Source organism: Miscanthus floridulus, chromosome 3, assembly GCF_019320115.1.
Source record: "Miscanthus floridulus cultivar M001 chromosome 3, ASM1932011v1, whole genome shotgun sequence".
Taxonomy (NCBI): Eukaryota; Viridiplantae; Streptophyta; class Magnoliopsida; order Poales; family Poaceae; genus Miscanthus; species Miscanthus floridulus.
Window position 1 is genome coordinate 92,765,913 of NC_089582.1, and position 19,120 is coordinate 92,785,032.

Genomic DNA, 19,120 nt, shown 5'->3' on the forward strand with positions numbered 1-19,120 from the left:
CGCTCGTTCAGCAAATCAGCATCAACATCAAAAGGGTACATCGATAGCAGAGAGACCGAACAACCAAATTTATGTCTGTATACACGTTGCAAATAAGCATCAACATCAAAAGGATATATCGCTCGTTCCCGGTCAGTATATTTCGCTCGTTCACTGTCAGTATATTTCTTACACGTTGCAAACTCGTTCACCGTCAATATTTCTTACACGTTGCAAAATGTGGAGGAACAATCTGGGATCAACTTCAACAGAGATGAGCAATTGAGCACCCAGAGATCAGTCTCCACTTTTGGCAAGTTCTCAAGCTTTTTGCTGTTTCTAGACGTCATGTTATAGCTTGCTTGTATGATACTCCCTCCATCACAGAAAGAACATAAATCTCATTTTTCGATGAGTCAATCCATCTAAATTTGACCAAATATACATAAAATTTACTATATTTATAATGCATAATAAATATCGTTAGATCATAAATTTGTAGTCTACCACACAAGCTGTCATTTCAAAATTCTTAAACTTTGTACAAAGTATAAATCAGGCAGGAACTTGCTATTTTTTATCTCATTGAGACTTGAGAGCAAAGTGCACACATGAATCTCAGATTGTAAATTGTAAGGTGCTGAAGCTGCCATTACAAATCACAGCCTCAAAGGGCATAAGTACATAAATACAACAAAAAATTATGCCCCTACACTTTAGAAATTTCTATATTGACTTCACATTGGCCACCATTAACAACTAAAAACAATCTCAGTGAAGGCTCATCGTGAATTTTTGACATGACTCCAATATAACCCTGAAAGCATATTCACATTTGAATTATTGCCCGCAGACTAGAAGAAAAGAATTGCCCGTTCCAAGAGCACTTAATGCTGAAGTGCTTAAAATGATGATGCAGCACCCTCCAATTAGAAACTCCGTTTGTCCCCTTGTAAGCACGACAGTATCATGGTGAAAGTGTGAAACACGTTTTCTGTCTGCAAAATTCTCAGAAAAGTGGCCGTACGATCTGGACAATCCATCCTTTTTTGGATACTGCATACTAAATCATCCAGAATGTGCAGTGCTTGCTGAACAACACTAGCTGTGTTCCAAAATATCACAAAGTCTGCGAGCTTCTTCCAAAGGATCTACTGGGAAAACTTCTTCTATCCAAAGTATCCGCATGTTCTGTACTGGAACAGGGAGCTCCACATTGAACCCATTTATATCATCTGGGTTTAGAGCTGATGTGATAACATTCTGCAAAAATATGGAGTTCATCAAATAGCATACATTTAAGAAAATTCAAGTATATTACTGATAAGCATAAGGCCTGACCAACCAATGCAGCAATTTTCTAGTCATTATGAAACTAGAAAGCACATAAAGAAAAAGAAAATTAGGTGTATATCTCATGAGACAAATCAAATCATAGAAATGAACTACAAATCACCTGACTAATGACACAAATAGCAAATATTTTGTTACAGAACAATTCAAAGGCTGGTAGAATAATGTATAGTTTTCTATCTAATATAACCGTACGGTATTAATATAAAAATATTTTATTAGCTCCAATGATATATGTGCTAGATAATTGATCCAAACTCAAACATGCTTTGACAACCAATGTATAGATGAACTCACCAGAGATCCCTTCCAACAAGCATTAAGGACAATAAATTTCAGAAGTTTGTCTTCCATGCGACTTAAGACTTTGTCTGAAACAGAAGATGCATCCAAATCTCGGCAAGAGAAATCAGGAGGAATTCCACAGTTCTTTATGGTAACGCTTGTGTGCTTCTTCAACATTTTTTCAAGGCAGCATCCAATAGTATATTGTAAGTTTGTGCTATTTCCTCCTTATGAAAGCTTTAAATTAACAGAAGCATCCAGATGTGAAATTTCCTGCAGTCTAAGCAATAATTCTGCCCTAGCATCATCAGCCCAGCCACAGCACAGGGATGATCCATCATCTGCAAAAAGCATAGGTAATATAACATGATTAATAAAAACATGTGCACTATGCAAACTGTAAAACATCCCTGTGAATCATTGGAGCTATTTCGAATTTGGGTATGATGTATACTATTCTGTAGCTTAAACAGAAAAAATACTGCATATCTTACCAAGAATAAAACCAGCTAGCCGAACTTTTACATTTGGAGTTTCACCATGATTAGTCGATTTGTTCAACACCAGCACAAGGACAGTTGCTACCTGGAAGAAAGATGATGACATCAGATGATAACTTCAAAATGAGTAAAGCAAAAGATAAAATTGAGCTAGCAACCAAAGAATACATCTGACCAACACAACCCTGAAAGATTCAAATGTAGTACATCTGTAACATGTAGAGTGAACTTTGAGCAGAAAGCAACCTACCCTGCAGTGAAATTGCATGGGTCTACTGTCTGTAAAATACTTCTGATGAAAGAACAAGCACGGTGAAGCTGTGCTAAGTGAACCATCTTTTAACCAATTAGACTTTGGTGACGAAATAACACTTTGTTCAGTAAAGTTAGCATGGCTGATGGAGCTAACCTCAATATATGTCTCGGAGGTTAACAATAATCTATGCCTGGAGCCAGAAAACAGAGAATATAAGAAACAAGCAAATAGAGAATGCAATTGCCTATTTAGAAGTAAAATGTACCCTGAAGTTCAGCTTTAAACATTAAACCTGATATTATGTAAAAAGAATGTGTGATCCCAAGCAATTAGTACGGTGAGTTACTGTGTAAGGATTGACAAAAGTAGACTCATAAAAATTAGGATGCAACTAAGTTGATTGACATGTTTATCCATGTGGAGTATAACATGTAAGCGGGGCTCACTAGTACTCACACTCACTCAAGCTGCATAATTTACTTCTACAAATAAAGATATAACTACGCTCAACTCGTTCTATTCCGTGTACCACCAAACTACCATTTTTTACAAAGCAAGGGTCGACATCAGGTTCCTAGTCAGATCAGGTAAAAGCTACAATGCTGCATATGGGTAAATAGGGGTCTTTTGCTGCAAGGATCCTAACAAAACAATGGAAGAAACAATTAAAGAAAATCAGAAGAAAGGGAAGGAGCAAACTGTTTCAAACGGACGCGATGGAATGTCACTGTTGCCCCTGGTCCTATGCCAACAGTAGAATGTTTGTTTGAGTATCCACGGATATATACCTGCAAAGGATTGCCATGAAATGGAATATCAAACTAACAACTACGCACTTAATAAAAAAATGTAACCTGGTTATTTACCGCATGATTATTATCAGCAATATGGATACATAGACTGTACTTCTCATTACCAGGAACGCATCTTTCCCACTTACAGACAAGTGAATGTATATTTTCTACTTTTCCCTGTACCGATATTAATAAATCTCCATGAGCCTCTTCTTTAGTTTTGAAGTTAGCAGACACAGAAGCATCTTTAGGCATCATAATATCAACACATGATGACACACTTAAAACTTCACTGGAGGAAGCACACAGCCCATTTAATACATGACATACGATGTTATATTCTTCCATCTTTTTGCTTATTGCCTCACAAGAAAAATCCAAATGGAAATAAGAATTATGGTAAAAGTCATTCCAAGGCTGAATTAATCTTAGCTCATCATGGATGATATTTCTGGAAAATAGCTCATCCATCTTCACTGAAGTACCTCCAATAGATTGATCCCCAATTGGCCCCTTGATGTTTATATTACCATCAATGGTAACGGCAAAGCTCCAAAGACTATCTTGAGAATCTATCGAGACTTTACCACCTCGCACACATCCACAACTTCCCATGGTGCAAGTAAAACTTCCACTGGGACATTGGAGAATATAGGAACCATTTATTCGCGGTAACTGCATATTGATGTGGTTATGTAGAATTTAGAGATACTAGCTATAGAAACACAGCTTAATGTGGAGGTGGCAATGAAATAATGAGAAAATAGGCTTCTTCATCAAAACTATACCTGATATTTCATAAAACTTCCCGCCTTGAACTCCAACAAAATCCTTGATGAGTATTCTCTTCTTTGTACAATAGGTTCATTTAGAACAGTACCTTCTGATCCAGAGGAATAGGTAGACACCAGAGTACCACAAAGATCGGTGCTGCCAAAGCTTAGCGAACATGGAATACTACATGATTTTGCCACAGAGGCTCCAGAATTACCTAGTAAAGTAGAGTGTGACATTATAAAGCCCTCAGCATCCTCAAGAAATTCACCTTGCCCAATAAACTTCAAAACGTATGGAAGTATTACAGCTTCAGCATACAGGGACCCTGACATGTTTTGACATTGAATCTGAAATGGCAAATCGAAAACACAGACACTATTTAGGGGCATGATTATGCTAAAAATCTCAAGATTATTGACATATGAAAAATGACTCACGTTGCTGTTCACAGGAAATATGTGGGACAACTTCAGCAGGTGAAACAACCTGGCCCTATAATTAATATAAGAAACAATACTCAAGGAAGGGCCAATATGAATTAATTCCCTCCATTGAACTATAACATAAATATTGAGGTGCTGCAATCTTTTTTTGTAAGGAAGCTTCTGAAACACAGCTTTGCAGGACAGGGGATCAGCAACATCATAATGGTCTACGTAAGCCACTGGGCCTTCAAGGGCTAGTTTGTAATCGACGATCTGAATGGCAAAATGAAAACAAGAAAACAATGTTTAATATATACAGCCAAAAGATAAAATGGCAACTTTACTGTTCTGTGAATTTTGTGCAGCATACAGCAGGAGATAATAGTATACCAAAATCACGACTTATTGTGAAAGAAAACGGAAAGTGACATTGTATTAGATGTGAAAATCAGAAAAACAACTCAATATCTTCTTGTGAAATCAGACGCATACGAACATTTCCTCTACATATTTTCTTTTTGAGTGCAAAGAAATATGAAATAATAAATAGCACCCTAACATAGCAGCATGAACTTTAAAAAGGGCAAGGCAACTAAGAATGGATGCCACTTGTAGGTGAGAAGGTCATTACGGCAAACAGAATCATGAAGGTTCTACATTATACAGACAATTTTGCCTCCCAGCAAAAAACTTCCGGCAGCTCTAATTAGACCATCTTTGTTTTTTGAGAAAACAGTAGGGGTAAAAAAACCACTACGTATTATAAATACTACTAAAAGAGTTAAAGATGCAAACAAATAGAAGATCAAACAAGAAACAAACAAGGAAATGAAAAAGATCAAAACAACTACACAAAAGCTTCTAGCCATTGCTTTAATAACTGGGAAATGCTTATTTCTTGGCTCGATGGTTCACCAGAGCAAATTCCTTAAAAATAGATTTGCACTGCTGGGTTCTCGGATTAACTCCCCTGAAGAAATCATTTCTTGAAGCCCGAAATACCCCATCACATGAGAATGATGATTTCCATGTAGAATGGAACTCCCAATGACTTTTGAAACTCTCTGATTCATAGGAGGGGAGGTCCATATTTTTTTCTTCTGAGAATATTCTAATACTGAGCCTGTCGTTTAGGAGTAGGAGCAGCCAAAAGAAGACTTTGTATTTGTGTTGATAGGACTTCCAAACTCCAAAGCCACTTAAAACTGGATGCATCTCAGAATGTCCAATTAAAGACTTCTATGCCCGGGCTGATGTAAAGATAAGAACCACAAGTGTGTGTCCACCAACCAGTTTCGTATGCCCACCTTATCCCCTCTAACTCTAGTTTCAAAGCTTGTAGCTGGGCATACGTTTATCTTTAGCAAAAGAGTGAAGTTTCAGATAAGTCTGACAGGTAAGTCTTCCTTCCATAGATCTCAAAGTAAACAGATTTTACCATCTTCAATGATTACTGTTGCAATGTCCAGAAGCTTCAAAATGTCCCTACACCAAATTGCCAAAATGAACCCTTATTTATGACTCAGCAACTTACCGTTTGGTAATTTTCCCCCAAACTCATTCAAACCATGGGATATCTTATTGAAGAATTTGTGCAAACTTTTTCATCAACAAAGCATCATTTTGTGTCCTCAAGTTTATAACCACTTAATCACCTTCACCCCTGGGCTTGCAAACCATGAATCAAGTAGCTTTTGGTGGATTTTTAGCATTTACATTCCCCCCCCCCCCCCCCACCCCACTCCCACCCGGCCGCCCCTCCATAAGTAATGCTTCCTAAACTTATCCGCATGTTCCATCGCTGTAGAGTACGTTCTGAATGTGCACACGAAGAAGGTTGGGAATGAGGCAAAGACTTGAGTTAGTTAACTGCAGCCAACCTGCCTGTTAAAGATAGATGGATGAATTGTAAGTCTTCTCTCACATCTGGTGACCAATTGCAAGAAATCTTCAATTTTTGGCTTTGTAATTCCCAAAGGAAGCCCCAAATATGTGAAAGGTATAGTGCCTTTGGAGCAAGCAGAAGTTTTTTGCAAGGATATCAATTTTGGCAGCCTCCACATTTATTGGAAGCATTACTGACTTTGAGTAATTTACTTTGGATCCTGAAGAATCAGCAAAAGGTGTTGAGCAAGGCTTCCAAGATAAAAAGGTGTCAACTATACTACACCCTTCAAGGATTATAAGTGTATCATCAGCATACCGAATCATGGGAAAATCTGCATTTGAGTAGACTGGAATTGAGAGATTTAAGAACCCTTGATTCTTTGCTTTATTCAGGATGGTTTGGAGCAAGTCAGTAGCTTACACAAATAAGAGGGGAGAGAGTGGGTATCCTTGCCTCACACCTAGCAATGGAAAGTTTTTCCGGCTACACTATTTGATAGCATTGTAGAAGTTCCTGAGTTGAAAATTGCTGACATCCAGGAGCGGCAAAAATCCCCTAATCCCTGATACCTCATTATTCCCATCATAGCTTCATGTTCAATATTGTCAAAAGCTTTTTCAAAGTCTACCTTCAGGATAACCAATTCTTTTTCGGATTGGTGGCGAACAGGTCTGTAGCCTAGTGGTCACAGGAGCCTTAGTAACACCTCGCCTGTGGGAGAGAATTTAAATAGGACCGGGTTAAAAAAAAACACCCTTCTTCAGTTGTGCCCCGGCCATGTGTCCTGGGCGTTTTGTGGCACATTCAGGGCAGCCGGCCGTAGGGGTGTTGATCAGCCTGCATGCAAGAAGCTGCTTCTTAATGCAATGCTGCGGGGGTGGTCTTCCCCCAGCAGGTCAGGTTTTTCAGATTGGTGGCATAAGTGTAAATACTCGAAGGACCAATTGAGGCGATCTTGAATTGTCCTTGTAGTGAACCCATATTGGTTTTTATGTATAAGGATCATGGTCAGCTTCTGCAATCTGTTTGCCAAAAAAATTTTGATGAGAATAATTGAACAACTGAGAGGGGAGATGGGCCTGAGATCATCTACTCTTGATGGACCATCCTTATTGGGAACTTGAAACTTCCCTAGTAAATTGAGAGCTGGCAATCTCTACTAGTACTACATGAAGCTAACAAAAGCATACAAGTCAGGCACTGTCAGAACTGTAACAGTGACGCACCATTGTTCTGTACATTGCGTCATTACGTTGCTTTAAAAACCCTTGTATTAGGATAAGTATGTTGCAATCCAACATATGTAGTTAGTAGCTGGTAATGCCCGTAGAACCATTATATATCTCAACGCATTTCTACAGAACAGAATTCTGTCCGCACTCCGCACAAGATTGTGCAGCAAGGGAGTAAACCCTGGAGGAGCTACCTCTTCTGTGTCTGCCGAGGAGACAAAACAGCTGCTACTGGATTATCTGTTTGCACTGCCACCACTATGGCACCAGCTGGATTATACCCAACCTCATAGTGCTAGTTGATCATAGATTTAGGGTGATACAACATCCACCTCTGCCGGATTTCTTAAACAACCATTCAAAGGTCTTTATTCTGATGTCAAAGTGATTAAGTGAAAATCATAAACTTTACAACAAGGCAGGCCACGCAATCGAGTAACAAAATTAGAATAATAAGATGCATTACATATTCACAACATAGCCTTCAAGTCCCAAGCAAATTGGGGTAGGCTATTGCATACGTATTCAAGTAGAAATATTTCATAGTAAACTATGGTTATTACCTCATAGATGCCATACAAGCTCTCATTCGGTGGAAGATCAGGTATAAAAATATCTATACATCCAGTGGAATCAACCAACTGCAGTCTCCCTGACAGTGGAGAAGTCTGTATGCAGAAAGGACACAGTCATTTCAAAATGTATCCTAATACTGAGTCTTAAGAATTAGGTCATGAAGTAAAATCACCTATGTGGCTACGCAGCAAATTCATTCACTAGTCTGCACAATCACATGCAAATGAACTATTTCCAAAAACCTCCATATACTACTAAAATGTTTAACAGTTGCCAAACTCTATGCCTTCAAAATTGTCACATTAATTGGCCTAATCTATTTACTTGAACTGTCTACATGCAAACTATATTCAATACTAAACCTGCAAAAATACAGCTCTGGATACAATAATAGATGAACTAGGGCTATACATGTTGAGTTCCCAGGTAAATGTCCCATCAGAGAATTCAGAAATAAACAACAAAAACAAATTTTAGTACCAAAGATCAATATTCCAGCTATTAAAAAATTAGTGAAAGGAAAACTCGGTTCAAAAATCTTACAAAATATTCGAGGTAGCACAATTCTAGTATCTTATGACTTGATAAAAAAAAATTAAAATAAATATCATTACTTTGAGGTAGATAACGCAAGAATTACAAATAACCTTGATGCTTCCCACTAAAACAAAATCCAGATCTTCACTCGAAATTAATCTTTTGGTACTGCTGGTATAGGAAAAACCATCGCATAAGAAACCCTGGCTCTTGCCCACTTCTTCAGAACCATTCCATAATTTAAGCATCGATGATATCCACAATGATTCACCCTTGAAGACTAGATTAGAGAATGGTATGGCCTAGGGAAGTCAATACTTAATTAGTAATGAGGATAAACCAAACTAGTTTCAAGTAAACAATTAAAGAAGATAGTAAGATACCAGTACCAATTTGCAACCCTCCAATTTAGATCCAAGGCGTAAGCTACCACAATTATGTCTACAGAATTTCATTATTAAACTTTCCTGAACAACCAAGTTCAAGCTAATTAATTCACAAGCAAAAGAGGTGGGACAAGAACATTAGAAAGGGCTAATACAACAAGCACAACTAACATTAAACACTGTTGGTAAAGTTGGGAAAACTATAAACAGAAATTGTAAGTGTCTACATGCAGTACTTTAACTTCCAGCAAAAAAAATTTTGTCCATGGACATGCCTCGCTCAAAAACATACCTTGCTCCCCTGCCAGTTCAAGTAAAAAAAAAATTATACCAACTAAAGATTTTTTTTTTGATATAAGTAACTTTCATAAAGAACCCTGTCCCTGAGGTGTGCCACAAGATATTCAGAATTCTAGTGCCTCATATCAGTCTTTTGTGGGGGGAGTAAAAATATCAAAAGTAACAAGTAAACAAGCATATATTGGCAATTAAGGGCAATCCAAAAGCAAGGATAATTTCCTTTTGGCAGTGAACAAAACCCATTGTTAATCACGTCCAATATTTTTAGCAGAAATCATATGCATTGCATACATTCGATGATACACTACGTCACTACCTCCATTTTCTTTTATAAGGCACAACTTGGTATGACACGTTCTCCTAAATTACACTTTAACCATTTATTTATTTTATATTATATTGTATTATAATAGTTAAAAATTGTTGGCCAAATTATTGGTCAAAGATTTAAAGTTTGAATCTTGATATGTGCGTGCACCTTATAAAAGAATATGGAGGGAGTAGATATACTACTAATAAACTTGCCTTGGGTTGGCACTTTGACGGGAGAATTTTAGTAGCATAGGCATGAACCACTCCTTGCTTCTGTTGGTACCTTACAATACAAGAGTTTTAATTCAGTAAATTAGCTGCAGTTACAGTGGAGTGACAGTAAATAATTAAACAGTCTATAACTGTTCCAATGATGAAATATAAACTAAAAACATACATTTTGTGAGCCCAAAATTTCTTTATCAGAAAATGATTTAGTGAACTTCTGTTTAAAGCATGATATCAGGAGTAACATCCTGAAATAGAAATGGAGAAAACAATGAGCATACCTTGTGACAGAAAATTGTTTATTTTGTCAATCATTTATCATGGTAAGTATATTTCATAGAAGCTAAACCATAAAAAGTTCAAACCAAAATCGAGCAGGCATCTCCAATGAGTCAACAAATGTTCCCAAGAGGCCCTTGTTCTCTGTCTTCAAATGAATTCTGCACCAAGAGTAGAAGCTGTTGGATGATATCTGTAATACTCCCTCTGTCCAGTTTGTAAAAGGTGTGTTTTGAATCAGATAAATCAAACTTTGTAAGGTTTGACAAACATGTTAGACAGGGCTATGTTATGGGCCTTAGGCCTTATTAGCTTCGGCCATATGCGCTCATGTACAGCCAGCCTGATCTCTGTATAGAGGTTGGCCAGGGCTGTGGAGTTGTATTTGGACTCCAAGTCTGGGTCTCTAGTAGATTGGGTTGTATTAGGCAAGGATACTGGAGGTCGGTTGTGTTTCCATAAGCCGCCCCTATCCTTACCTATATATGTACATGTTCTTGTCCTTCAATAATCAATCTATAGTGTCCCCAACTTACAAAACAATTAGTTAAATTATATGCATGTTTCGTCTGAAGCTATGGGAGAGAGTTATCGAGCATCGCTTGAGAGCAATAACGCGGGTCTCTATGAACCAATTTGGTTTCATGCCCGGAAGGTCAACCATGGAAGCCATTTTCTTAATAAGACAAGTTATGGAGCGGTATAGGGAGAAGAAGAAGGACCTACACATGGTTTTTATTGACTTGGAGAAGGCTTATGATAAAATACCAAGGAATGTTATGTGGTGGGCGTTGGACAAACATAAAGTCCCAACGAAGTACGTCGGGCTCATTAAGGACATGTACAGCAATGTTGTGACTAGAGTTCGAACAAGTGATGGAGACACGGATGACTTCCCGATTAGGATAGGACTACATCAAGGGTCAGCTTTGAGCCCTTATTTGTTTGCTTTAGTGATGGATGAGGTCACAAGGGACATACAAGGGGACATCCCTTGGTGTATGCTTTTCGCGGACGATGTAGTGCTAGTTGATGAAAGCCGGACAGGAGTGAATCAGAAACTGGAGTTATGGCGGGAGACTTTGGAGTCCAAAGGTTTTAGACTTAGTAGAACTAAAACTGAGTATATGAGATGTGACTTCGGCACTACTACTCGGGAGGAGGAAGATGTTAGTTTGGAAGGTCAAGTAGTGCCTAGGAAGGATACCTTTCGATATTTAGGATCAATGCTACAGAGGGACGGGGATATTGATGAAGATGTTAGCCATAGAATCAAAGCAAGGTGGATGAAGTGGCGGCAAGCGTCTGGGGTCCTATGTGACAAAAGGGTACCACAGAAGCTAAAAGGCAAGTTTTATAGGACGGCGATTAGACCTGCTATGTTGTATGGTGCAGAATGTTGGCCTACGAAAAGACGACATATTCAACAGCTAAGTGTCGCGGAAATGCGTATGTTGCGTTGGATTTGCGGTCATACAAGAAGGGATCGAGTTCGGAACGATGATATACGTGAGAGATTAGGGGTAGCGCCAATTGAAGAAAAGCTTGTCCAACACCGGTTGAGATGGTTTGGACATGTGCAACGGAGACCTCCAGATGCACCGGTGCGTAGTGGAATCCTAAGTCAGGATAGTAACGTGAAGAGAGGCAGAGGAAGACCGAAGTTGACTTGGGTAGAGGCAATAAAAGGAGACTTGAAAGGATGGAATATATCCAAAGACTTAGCCTTAGATAGGAGTGCTTGGAAGACAGCTATTTATGTGCCTGAACCTTGATTGCTTCTGTTGGGTTTCAACTCTAGCCTACCCCAACTTGTTTGGGACTTAAAGGCTTTGTTGTTGTTGTTGTTGTATATGCATGTTTCGTCTATAAAAGTTGTATCAATATATTTGTATTTCAAAATGCTTTTTATTATTATGTTTATTTTGTAGCAACTGATAATCTATTGAAAAAAGTTAAAGGTGGTAACCTCCTTTTGAAGACTTCATCAAAATATATCCTACATTGATGGACAGAGGGAGTAGTGTGTAGTGACATGGAAATATAGTTCCTGTCTTACTTGGAGTCCACCGAGGAGAAATAATTTACAGTAATGCAGGTTTTACAGCATGTTGCAAGCAGAACAATCCGTGTCCAAGCAAAATTCAGACACGTTGCTCGAAAGTTCTTTACAGAGACCTACAAAGAAGTAGAATAGGTAAGTGGCACCTTAAGATGGAAAAATGTAAGACTGAAAATTTGAAAGTGAAGGTGACAATTTGCAACATACAATGGCACCAACTCGAAGGGAATGTGGTGGTGGAAGCTGCTGATCATCAATCAGCAGCCATGCAGTGTTATCCAGCTCGACCACCAGACCCTGCGAATAAATTCCAGTGATAACCCCAGCATACTCCCCACCGCACTTCTCAGGGAAGCTATCCAATGGCAGACTGCCCCTATAGGATGGGCACCATGCTATGGCTGTCTTTGCAGATGACACCAACATTGTGTGTGAGGCTTTGTCCCCAACAGAAACAATTTTTTTCTTTAACCCGGAAATGTACACCAGCCTCCCCACAAGCCACACTAGAACCGGCCGCCACATGCTCGACGCATCCACAAAGTAGACAAATTTCATCGTCTCAAACTTGTGACTCGGGGCATCTTCCGGCGGTGTCGCCCTGCAGCAGCGGCGACACCCGCAACACAAAAACTCCGCCAGAAACCCGACTGGATTTCTGCTTCCTGCTCCTGCATCAGTCTTGGCGAGAGGCATACTGAACACCACGCTGACGGACCTGACCAGACCAAATGCGCAGCCGCGGGTGGCCAAGTCGGGCTCTTGATCGGGGAAATGGAACGGGACCGTCGCCAGGAAGCCACGTTTCGCGGGAGGAGCGGACTCCTCCTCCTCCGCGAGGCGCCAGCGGACCACTTCGAGCACGCCCGGGGCGGCGTGGAGGCGCACTGAGGGTAGGTAGTTCCACGCGAGGACGAGGATCTCGCTTCCCAGCGCAGCGGGATCGAAGTCGAGGATGCAGCAGCAGACGGAGGCGGCCGCGGTGGCCGGGGTGGAGGCAGCGGTGGGGGATGGGTCGGAGAAGGAGAAGCAGTTGCTGCGGCAGGAGGCCGGGGAGGACGCGGAGGGGAGGGAGAGCGTGCCGGAGAGGAGCACAGGGTGGGACATCGGTGCGAACGGGACCGTGCCGGTGCTCCAGGTTGGGGCTGGGGCGGAGAGCTTGTGCTTTTTACGGGGCCGGGAGGTGGAGCTGGAGGTGGGGACGGAGGGGCAAAGGAGGGAGGAGGCGCCGGCGGTGGGGCGGCGGAGCTGGAGGAGGTCGGCGACGGTGAAACGCGGCGGGGCGGGCGCCGAGGCCTCCATGGCTAGGGCCTAGGGATTGCGGGGTTTGGGGTATGGGAATTTTGGGAGGGGGGGAGAGGGAAGAAGAAGAAGAGGCGGCGAGCGGGCGGGAAACGAGGAGGTGGGGACTGGGGTGTGGGGCCCTATTGGCAGTGGCATGACGTATGGGGCCGGTGGTGGGCTTAGATGGGCCTCGTATTATTGGGTTGGGTCGGGGAAGACGGGCAGGCATGTTGGGCTCATGTCTTGTTGATTTGTTGGACAATGACGAGTTTTCTTTTTTTGTTTTTCTGCTATCCGTAGTAAAGGACCGAGGACTCGGAAAACAGGCTGATTTTTTTTTTGTTTTTCAACCCTTTTTTTTTTAAGATTTTCACAAATACGTCCCTGGCAGTATCCTTTAAAAAAATAGACCCTGACCTCAGCGCTGTGACAATTGGCGCCAAGCTTACACTTCTCGGCGCCAATTGCTTTGGCGCCGAGGTCCAGGATCATTTTCTTCGTGTCGTTGACGTGGCTGTTTGCGTGGCGCGGACGTGGCATGAGCTCGACGCCGTGGATCTTAATGCCGAACTCGGCGCCAATTACTATGGTACCGATCTATGGAAATTGATAAATTTTAATTTTTACCATGACTTGGATATTAAGAAATGTGGCTAACTCTAGATTTTTTATAGTGACTTGTTGTTTGATCACTTAAAACAGTCTAGAAATACTTCAAATAAAAAATGATCTAGGGTTTATGTTCATGAACTAGCCTAAAAATACTTCTAAGTGTTGGATCAATAGTTAACTTCTTTTTTCATGATGTTGTTTTGACCAGAGTAAACTATAGTTTCTTTTCTAGATATAAAGTTTGACCTTTAATAGAAGTTGTAGTTTGAGTTGAGTATAACAAACTTTGCTTTTGGACCTAAACCTAAATCAGTTTTAACATGGCCGAACTGTGACGCTATTTTGGCCCCTCTAAATCTTTCTAATTCCCTTATCGCCGGTAGTGAATTGACATGTTTGCGATATTTTATCTTCCAAATTTGTATATTTCCAATAGTTGCGTGTAAGTTTGTGGTGCAAACAATTTCAAGGACCTCAAGTCGTAACCCAGCGAACTTCCGCTCATCATTAATGTCTATACGGAGCGCATCATCTTGAACTGGCTTGATACAGAGACGTTTCATGGGCTCATTGATACGATGTACTAAATGATCCAGGATGACATACATGTCATGTTGTTCCTGTAAAATTACCTCAAGGTCCAAGTTTTGGACGTTGACAAACTCCTTGATCCAGCTGCATGATGCTAGTATGCGTATATGCCCTTACAGCTTAAAGAATAACTTAGGGTCTTTGGCGGCCGAGCAATTGTGTCATCCAGAGAAGGAAACAGACCATCCATGTTCTTATCGAGTCGCACTGACAAGAACTCCAGATAGTTGAGACACGAGATGGTAGAAAAGAACTCATGGATGTTGTCCAAGTTGGATATTGAGAAATATGGTTAACAATAGAGTGGTTTTTGTGGTGACTTGCTGTTTAATCACTTAAAACAATCTAGAAATATTTAAGATAAAAAAAATTATCTGACCAAATGGAACTACAGCACGTCCGGACGACACAGTACAGAGTTCGGCTCCTGTAGTACGGCGGGGCGATGCAAGGCTTAGCTCTATGCGTCTATTGCATTGCTAACCGGAGATGTATCGGTGCATGCAACCGTACGTGCATATGTAGGCATGCAAGCACGGACGCAACACACCTCACCTGTAAGCACGTCATGACCTGTAAGCACGTGGAAATATGGTTAAATCTAGAATTTATGACCATGGCTAAGTCTGATTTTTTACCGTGGCTAAGTCCAAACTTGACGAGACTTGTTTTATTGTCATCTTCTCAGAGAGTATTCAAACTCGTAGTACGGTATAAATTGAGTTGTTATACAAATTTGAAAGATAAAATGTCGCAAACATACCAATTCACTACCGACGATAAGGTAATTAGAAAGATTTAGAGAGGCCAAAACACCGTCATAATTCGGCCATGTTAAAAGATAGATTTAGGTTTAGGTCCAATAGCAAAGTTTGTTGTACTCAACTCAAACTACTTCTATTAAAGGTCAAACTTCATATCTAGAAAAGAAACTATAGTTTTATCCTGGTCAAAACAACATCATGAAAAAAAAAGTTAACTATTAATTCAACACTTAGAAGCATTTTTAGGCTAGTTCATGAACATAAATCCTAGATCATTTTTTATCTTAAGTATTTCTAGATTGTTTTAAGTGATCAAACAACAAGCTACTGTAAAAAATCTAGAGTTAATCATATTTCTCAATATCCAAGTCACGGTAAAAATTAAAATCTATCAATTTCTATAGTTCGGCGCCGTAGTAATTGGCACCGAGATCGGCCACGGTGCCGAGCTCGTGCCACGTCCGCGCCACGCAAGCAGCCACGTCAACGACACGAAGAAAATGACCCTGGACCTTGGCGCCAAAGCAATTGGCGCCGAGACGTGCAGCTCGGCCTCAATTGTCATGCGTCGAGATCAAAGTCTATTTTTTGAAAATATACTGCCAGGAACGTATTTGTGAAAATCTTTGAAAAAAAAAAGAGTGAAAAACAAAAGATGCGGGAAAACGGGCTACTTTCCGTCAGAAGTCGCAGCTTTCACGGAAGCAGCAGAAGGCCAAGACCATTTTTTTCTTACTGTACGTAGTTACTTGCAGGCTTAATTAAGCTGAAAAGAAATGGAGTCAACATGAGACTTGGCTCTATCTCGCATAAACGCCGCGTAGTATTTCTATTCACGTCAACAGCAAAATAAAGAGGCATTGATACAACAAGCAGGCGCGTGTGCGTGGATGGATACGCAAGCAGAGAAATTGCGGTGGTGAGTCGTAAGCTCGCCCTATCCACATGTACTTAAGGAGTAATCCTCACAATTTCCCGATTTAGAACGGAGGCCGTAGCCACTGATCATCATTTGTAAATTCAACGGGCATATTACGATTTGCAACAAAAAGTAACCGGGTTATGATGACAACAATAATGCAAATCCTTTACCCTCCAGGGCACGGAAGGAACACAAATAATGAACCACGCATGCAATTAGCGGATGGGAATCGCTGAGTGGTCATGGCACAAGCGCCATCATTTCATTTTCTAATGCTGATGACGCGATGGAGGGTTAATCATTCATGGCTCATGGTCATGGGCCATGGCCGTTCACCAATCCAACACAAGGACAAAAAGCAGCGCAACTTGGAGCAAATTTTTTATTTTTTTGTTTTTTAAAGTTTTTCATAAATATGTCCCTTGAGGTATGTTTTTAAAATCTGGACCCTAAACTCGGCGCCAAAGGGTTTGGCGCCTAGGTTGGGAGCCACGTCGGCATCAAAGTAGAGCCGGGGTGACATGGCAGCCAGCTCGGCGCCGTGGATCTTGACGCCGAGCTGGGCACCAAAGATCCTGACGCCGAGCCGGCCTTACAGGTGGGTCCGTTTCCTTTCTCTCTTCCTTCCTTCCTTTTCCTCTCTTCCTTTCTCTCCCACTCTCTCTCGCGTCCGACACCTCCCGCCGCGGCGCCGCTCGTCCTCGTCGTCTCCCGCCCCGACCACCGTCGCCGCTCCCGGCCGACCGTGCGCCCCGCCCCGCCGACCGGTTCGGCACCCCGTCCCGCGCAGGCCAGCGCGGCCGTGCCTCGCTCCCCCATCCCCAGGCGCCGTGCGCCGGGCGGCCGCCCTGGCTGTCTCGCCCCGCCCGTCTCGCCGCGGCCACTGCGCCCCGCCCACCCCGGCGCTCCCGCCGTGGCCGCCCGCGCCGATATGCCTCCCCGCTTCGGCGGCCCGGCTGCCTTGCCCTGGTAGGCCGGTAGCGGGGTGCCGCTTGCTGGCCTCCTGTGGCCGCCTGCCCCCGCCCGCTTGGCCACTCCGGTTGCCGCCCTGGTGCACGTGTGGGCGCACGTTAGCTTCCCCGCCAGCCATCTCTGCCTCTTGTCGACCGGCTGCGCCTCCCCTGTACTCGAGGTACATTAGTTTTTAAATTTAGTTATTTAACAGTGGTTATTAGTTGGTTAGTGTGGTAGTGATTTAGATAGATAGAAAGATATTTAGATTGATAGGTTGATTGATGGATACTTTACATAGTTAGATATATAGTTAGTTACATAGTTAAATAGTTTTATACTTAGTTACATAGTTAGTTAGATAGTTACTTGACATAGTTAGTTAGTAGTACTTAGTAGTTAGTAGTGAATTGATAGTATCTATTTAGTTAGTTATTACATACTAGAGACCTTATACTTAGTATGCTTCATTTATATTGGACTAAAGGAATTGTACGTCCTTATGTGTATAAAATAGATGGACAACCTAGTGAGCACATATTATGGAGGCACCGTGGAAAGAGATCGCTATGGATATGTTGAGTTTGTTGACTTGCAAAGCGTGCATGTGTTATTTAATGAGAAGCCTTCATTTAGTGATTTGGTTGCAAGGGCTCAGGAGGAGCTACATTGCCATGATGATGATGGCATCGCAGTTGAGGGTGTACTTCACCTAGGTTTTCCTCCCAATATCCTTAGGAAGATGATCCCAATTGGGTATGCGGACCAGTGGGAGAACTATGTGAGATCGGCTATGAAGTGCCAGTTCCAAAGTTTAGACATGGTTGTGTGTCGGGTGTTAGTTGATCCCATCCCTCATGGGTTTTCCCCACCAATGGGTCAGCAGGCACACTTCGACCCTCCTATCCCGAAACCTGATATGGATATGGAGGTTGCACCTACGGCTTTCGATGCTCAATCTGCCCCCAATGAGCTAGCTAGAGATGCTTGTTAGACTCATGATGTTGTGGCAGATCCTCCACATGAGATCCCTTTGGCATAGAATCATCCGAGTAAGTGTCTTATCCGTATGGTTATTGGAAGCTTATCCCCTTCCTTACATCCATTTTTTCATTCTTTCCTCATTTTTCTACTTATGTTGCAGGAGACATTCCTGACAATGTGGATGTGCCCCCTGTTGCTGTGCAAGTGCACTGTGGAGATGGATTCCGTGGCTCTAATAGTGTTGAAATTATGAATGATTCGGAGCCATATGAGATGGCAAGGGCTCTTGATTCTGATGATGATCGTCTTGTTGGAGAGCTGACAGAGAGTGGTGTTGAGATATTGAGGCGTATCTTTCCCGGATGCCGTGATCCAAGAGTTTATGAGTTCAGCGATCTTGCTCATTCTGATCAGGCGTGTGTAGAAGGACATTATGATGAGCTCCTAGAAGCTCCTGAGGCCAGCTCTAACATGGTAATTGAGAAGGGTAGGGTATTCAAGGACCTCCCTGCATTGAAGAGGTTGTTGCAGACGTTTACAGTGATACGAAAGAGACCATACAAGGTCTTATATTCATATGCGGAGCACCATTACATAGCTGTGTGTGACAAGGAACGCTGCCCATGGAGGGTTTGTGCAAGAAAGCGAAAGGTCATCAGAAAGTGGAAGATCGCAAAAGTTGTCGGGCCACACAATTGTGCTGACCATGTGCTGACACTGAAGCATCAACAGTTGACATCTACCCTCATTGCTAAACGGTTGATGGGAATATTGCAGGAAGAATCCAACATGAAGGTTAGGACAATTATCAGGACCGTTGAGGCGTTGTATGGAGGTTATGTG

At 41.8% G+C, this 19,120-nt stretch overlaps 1 protein-coding gene across 1 annotated transcript; it reads right to left on the minus strand.

Moving 5' to 3' along the window:
* Window positions 1-535: 535 nt before the first annotated feature.
* Window positions 536-13,494, minus strand: LOC136541911 (CST complex subunit CTC1-like). The gene is given in 16 exon segments (XM_066534085.1): window positions 536-1,242; window positions 1,630-1,958; window positions 2,112-2,198; window positions 2,364-2,563; window positions 3,073-3,161; window positions 3,240-3,842; window positions 3,956-4,291; window positions 4,382-4,642; window positions 8,053-8,157; window positions 8,713-8,904; window positions 8,986-9,069; window positions 9,814-9,873; window positions 9,998-10,076; window positions 10,194-10,268; window positions 12,167-12,285; window positions 12,377-13,494. Coding segments are annotated over 16 exon segments (3,876 nt in total). The 5' UTR covers window positions 13,472-13,494; the 3' UTR covers window positions 536-1,080.
* Window positions 13,495-19,120: the final 5,626 nt, after the last annotated feature.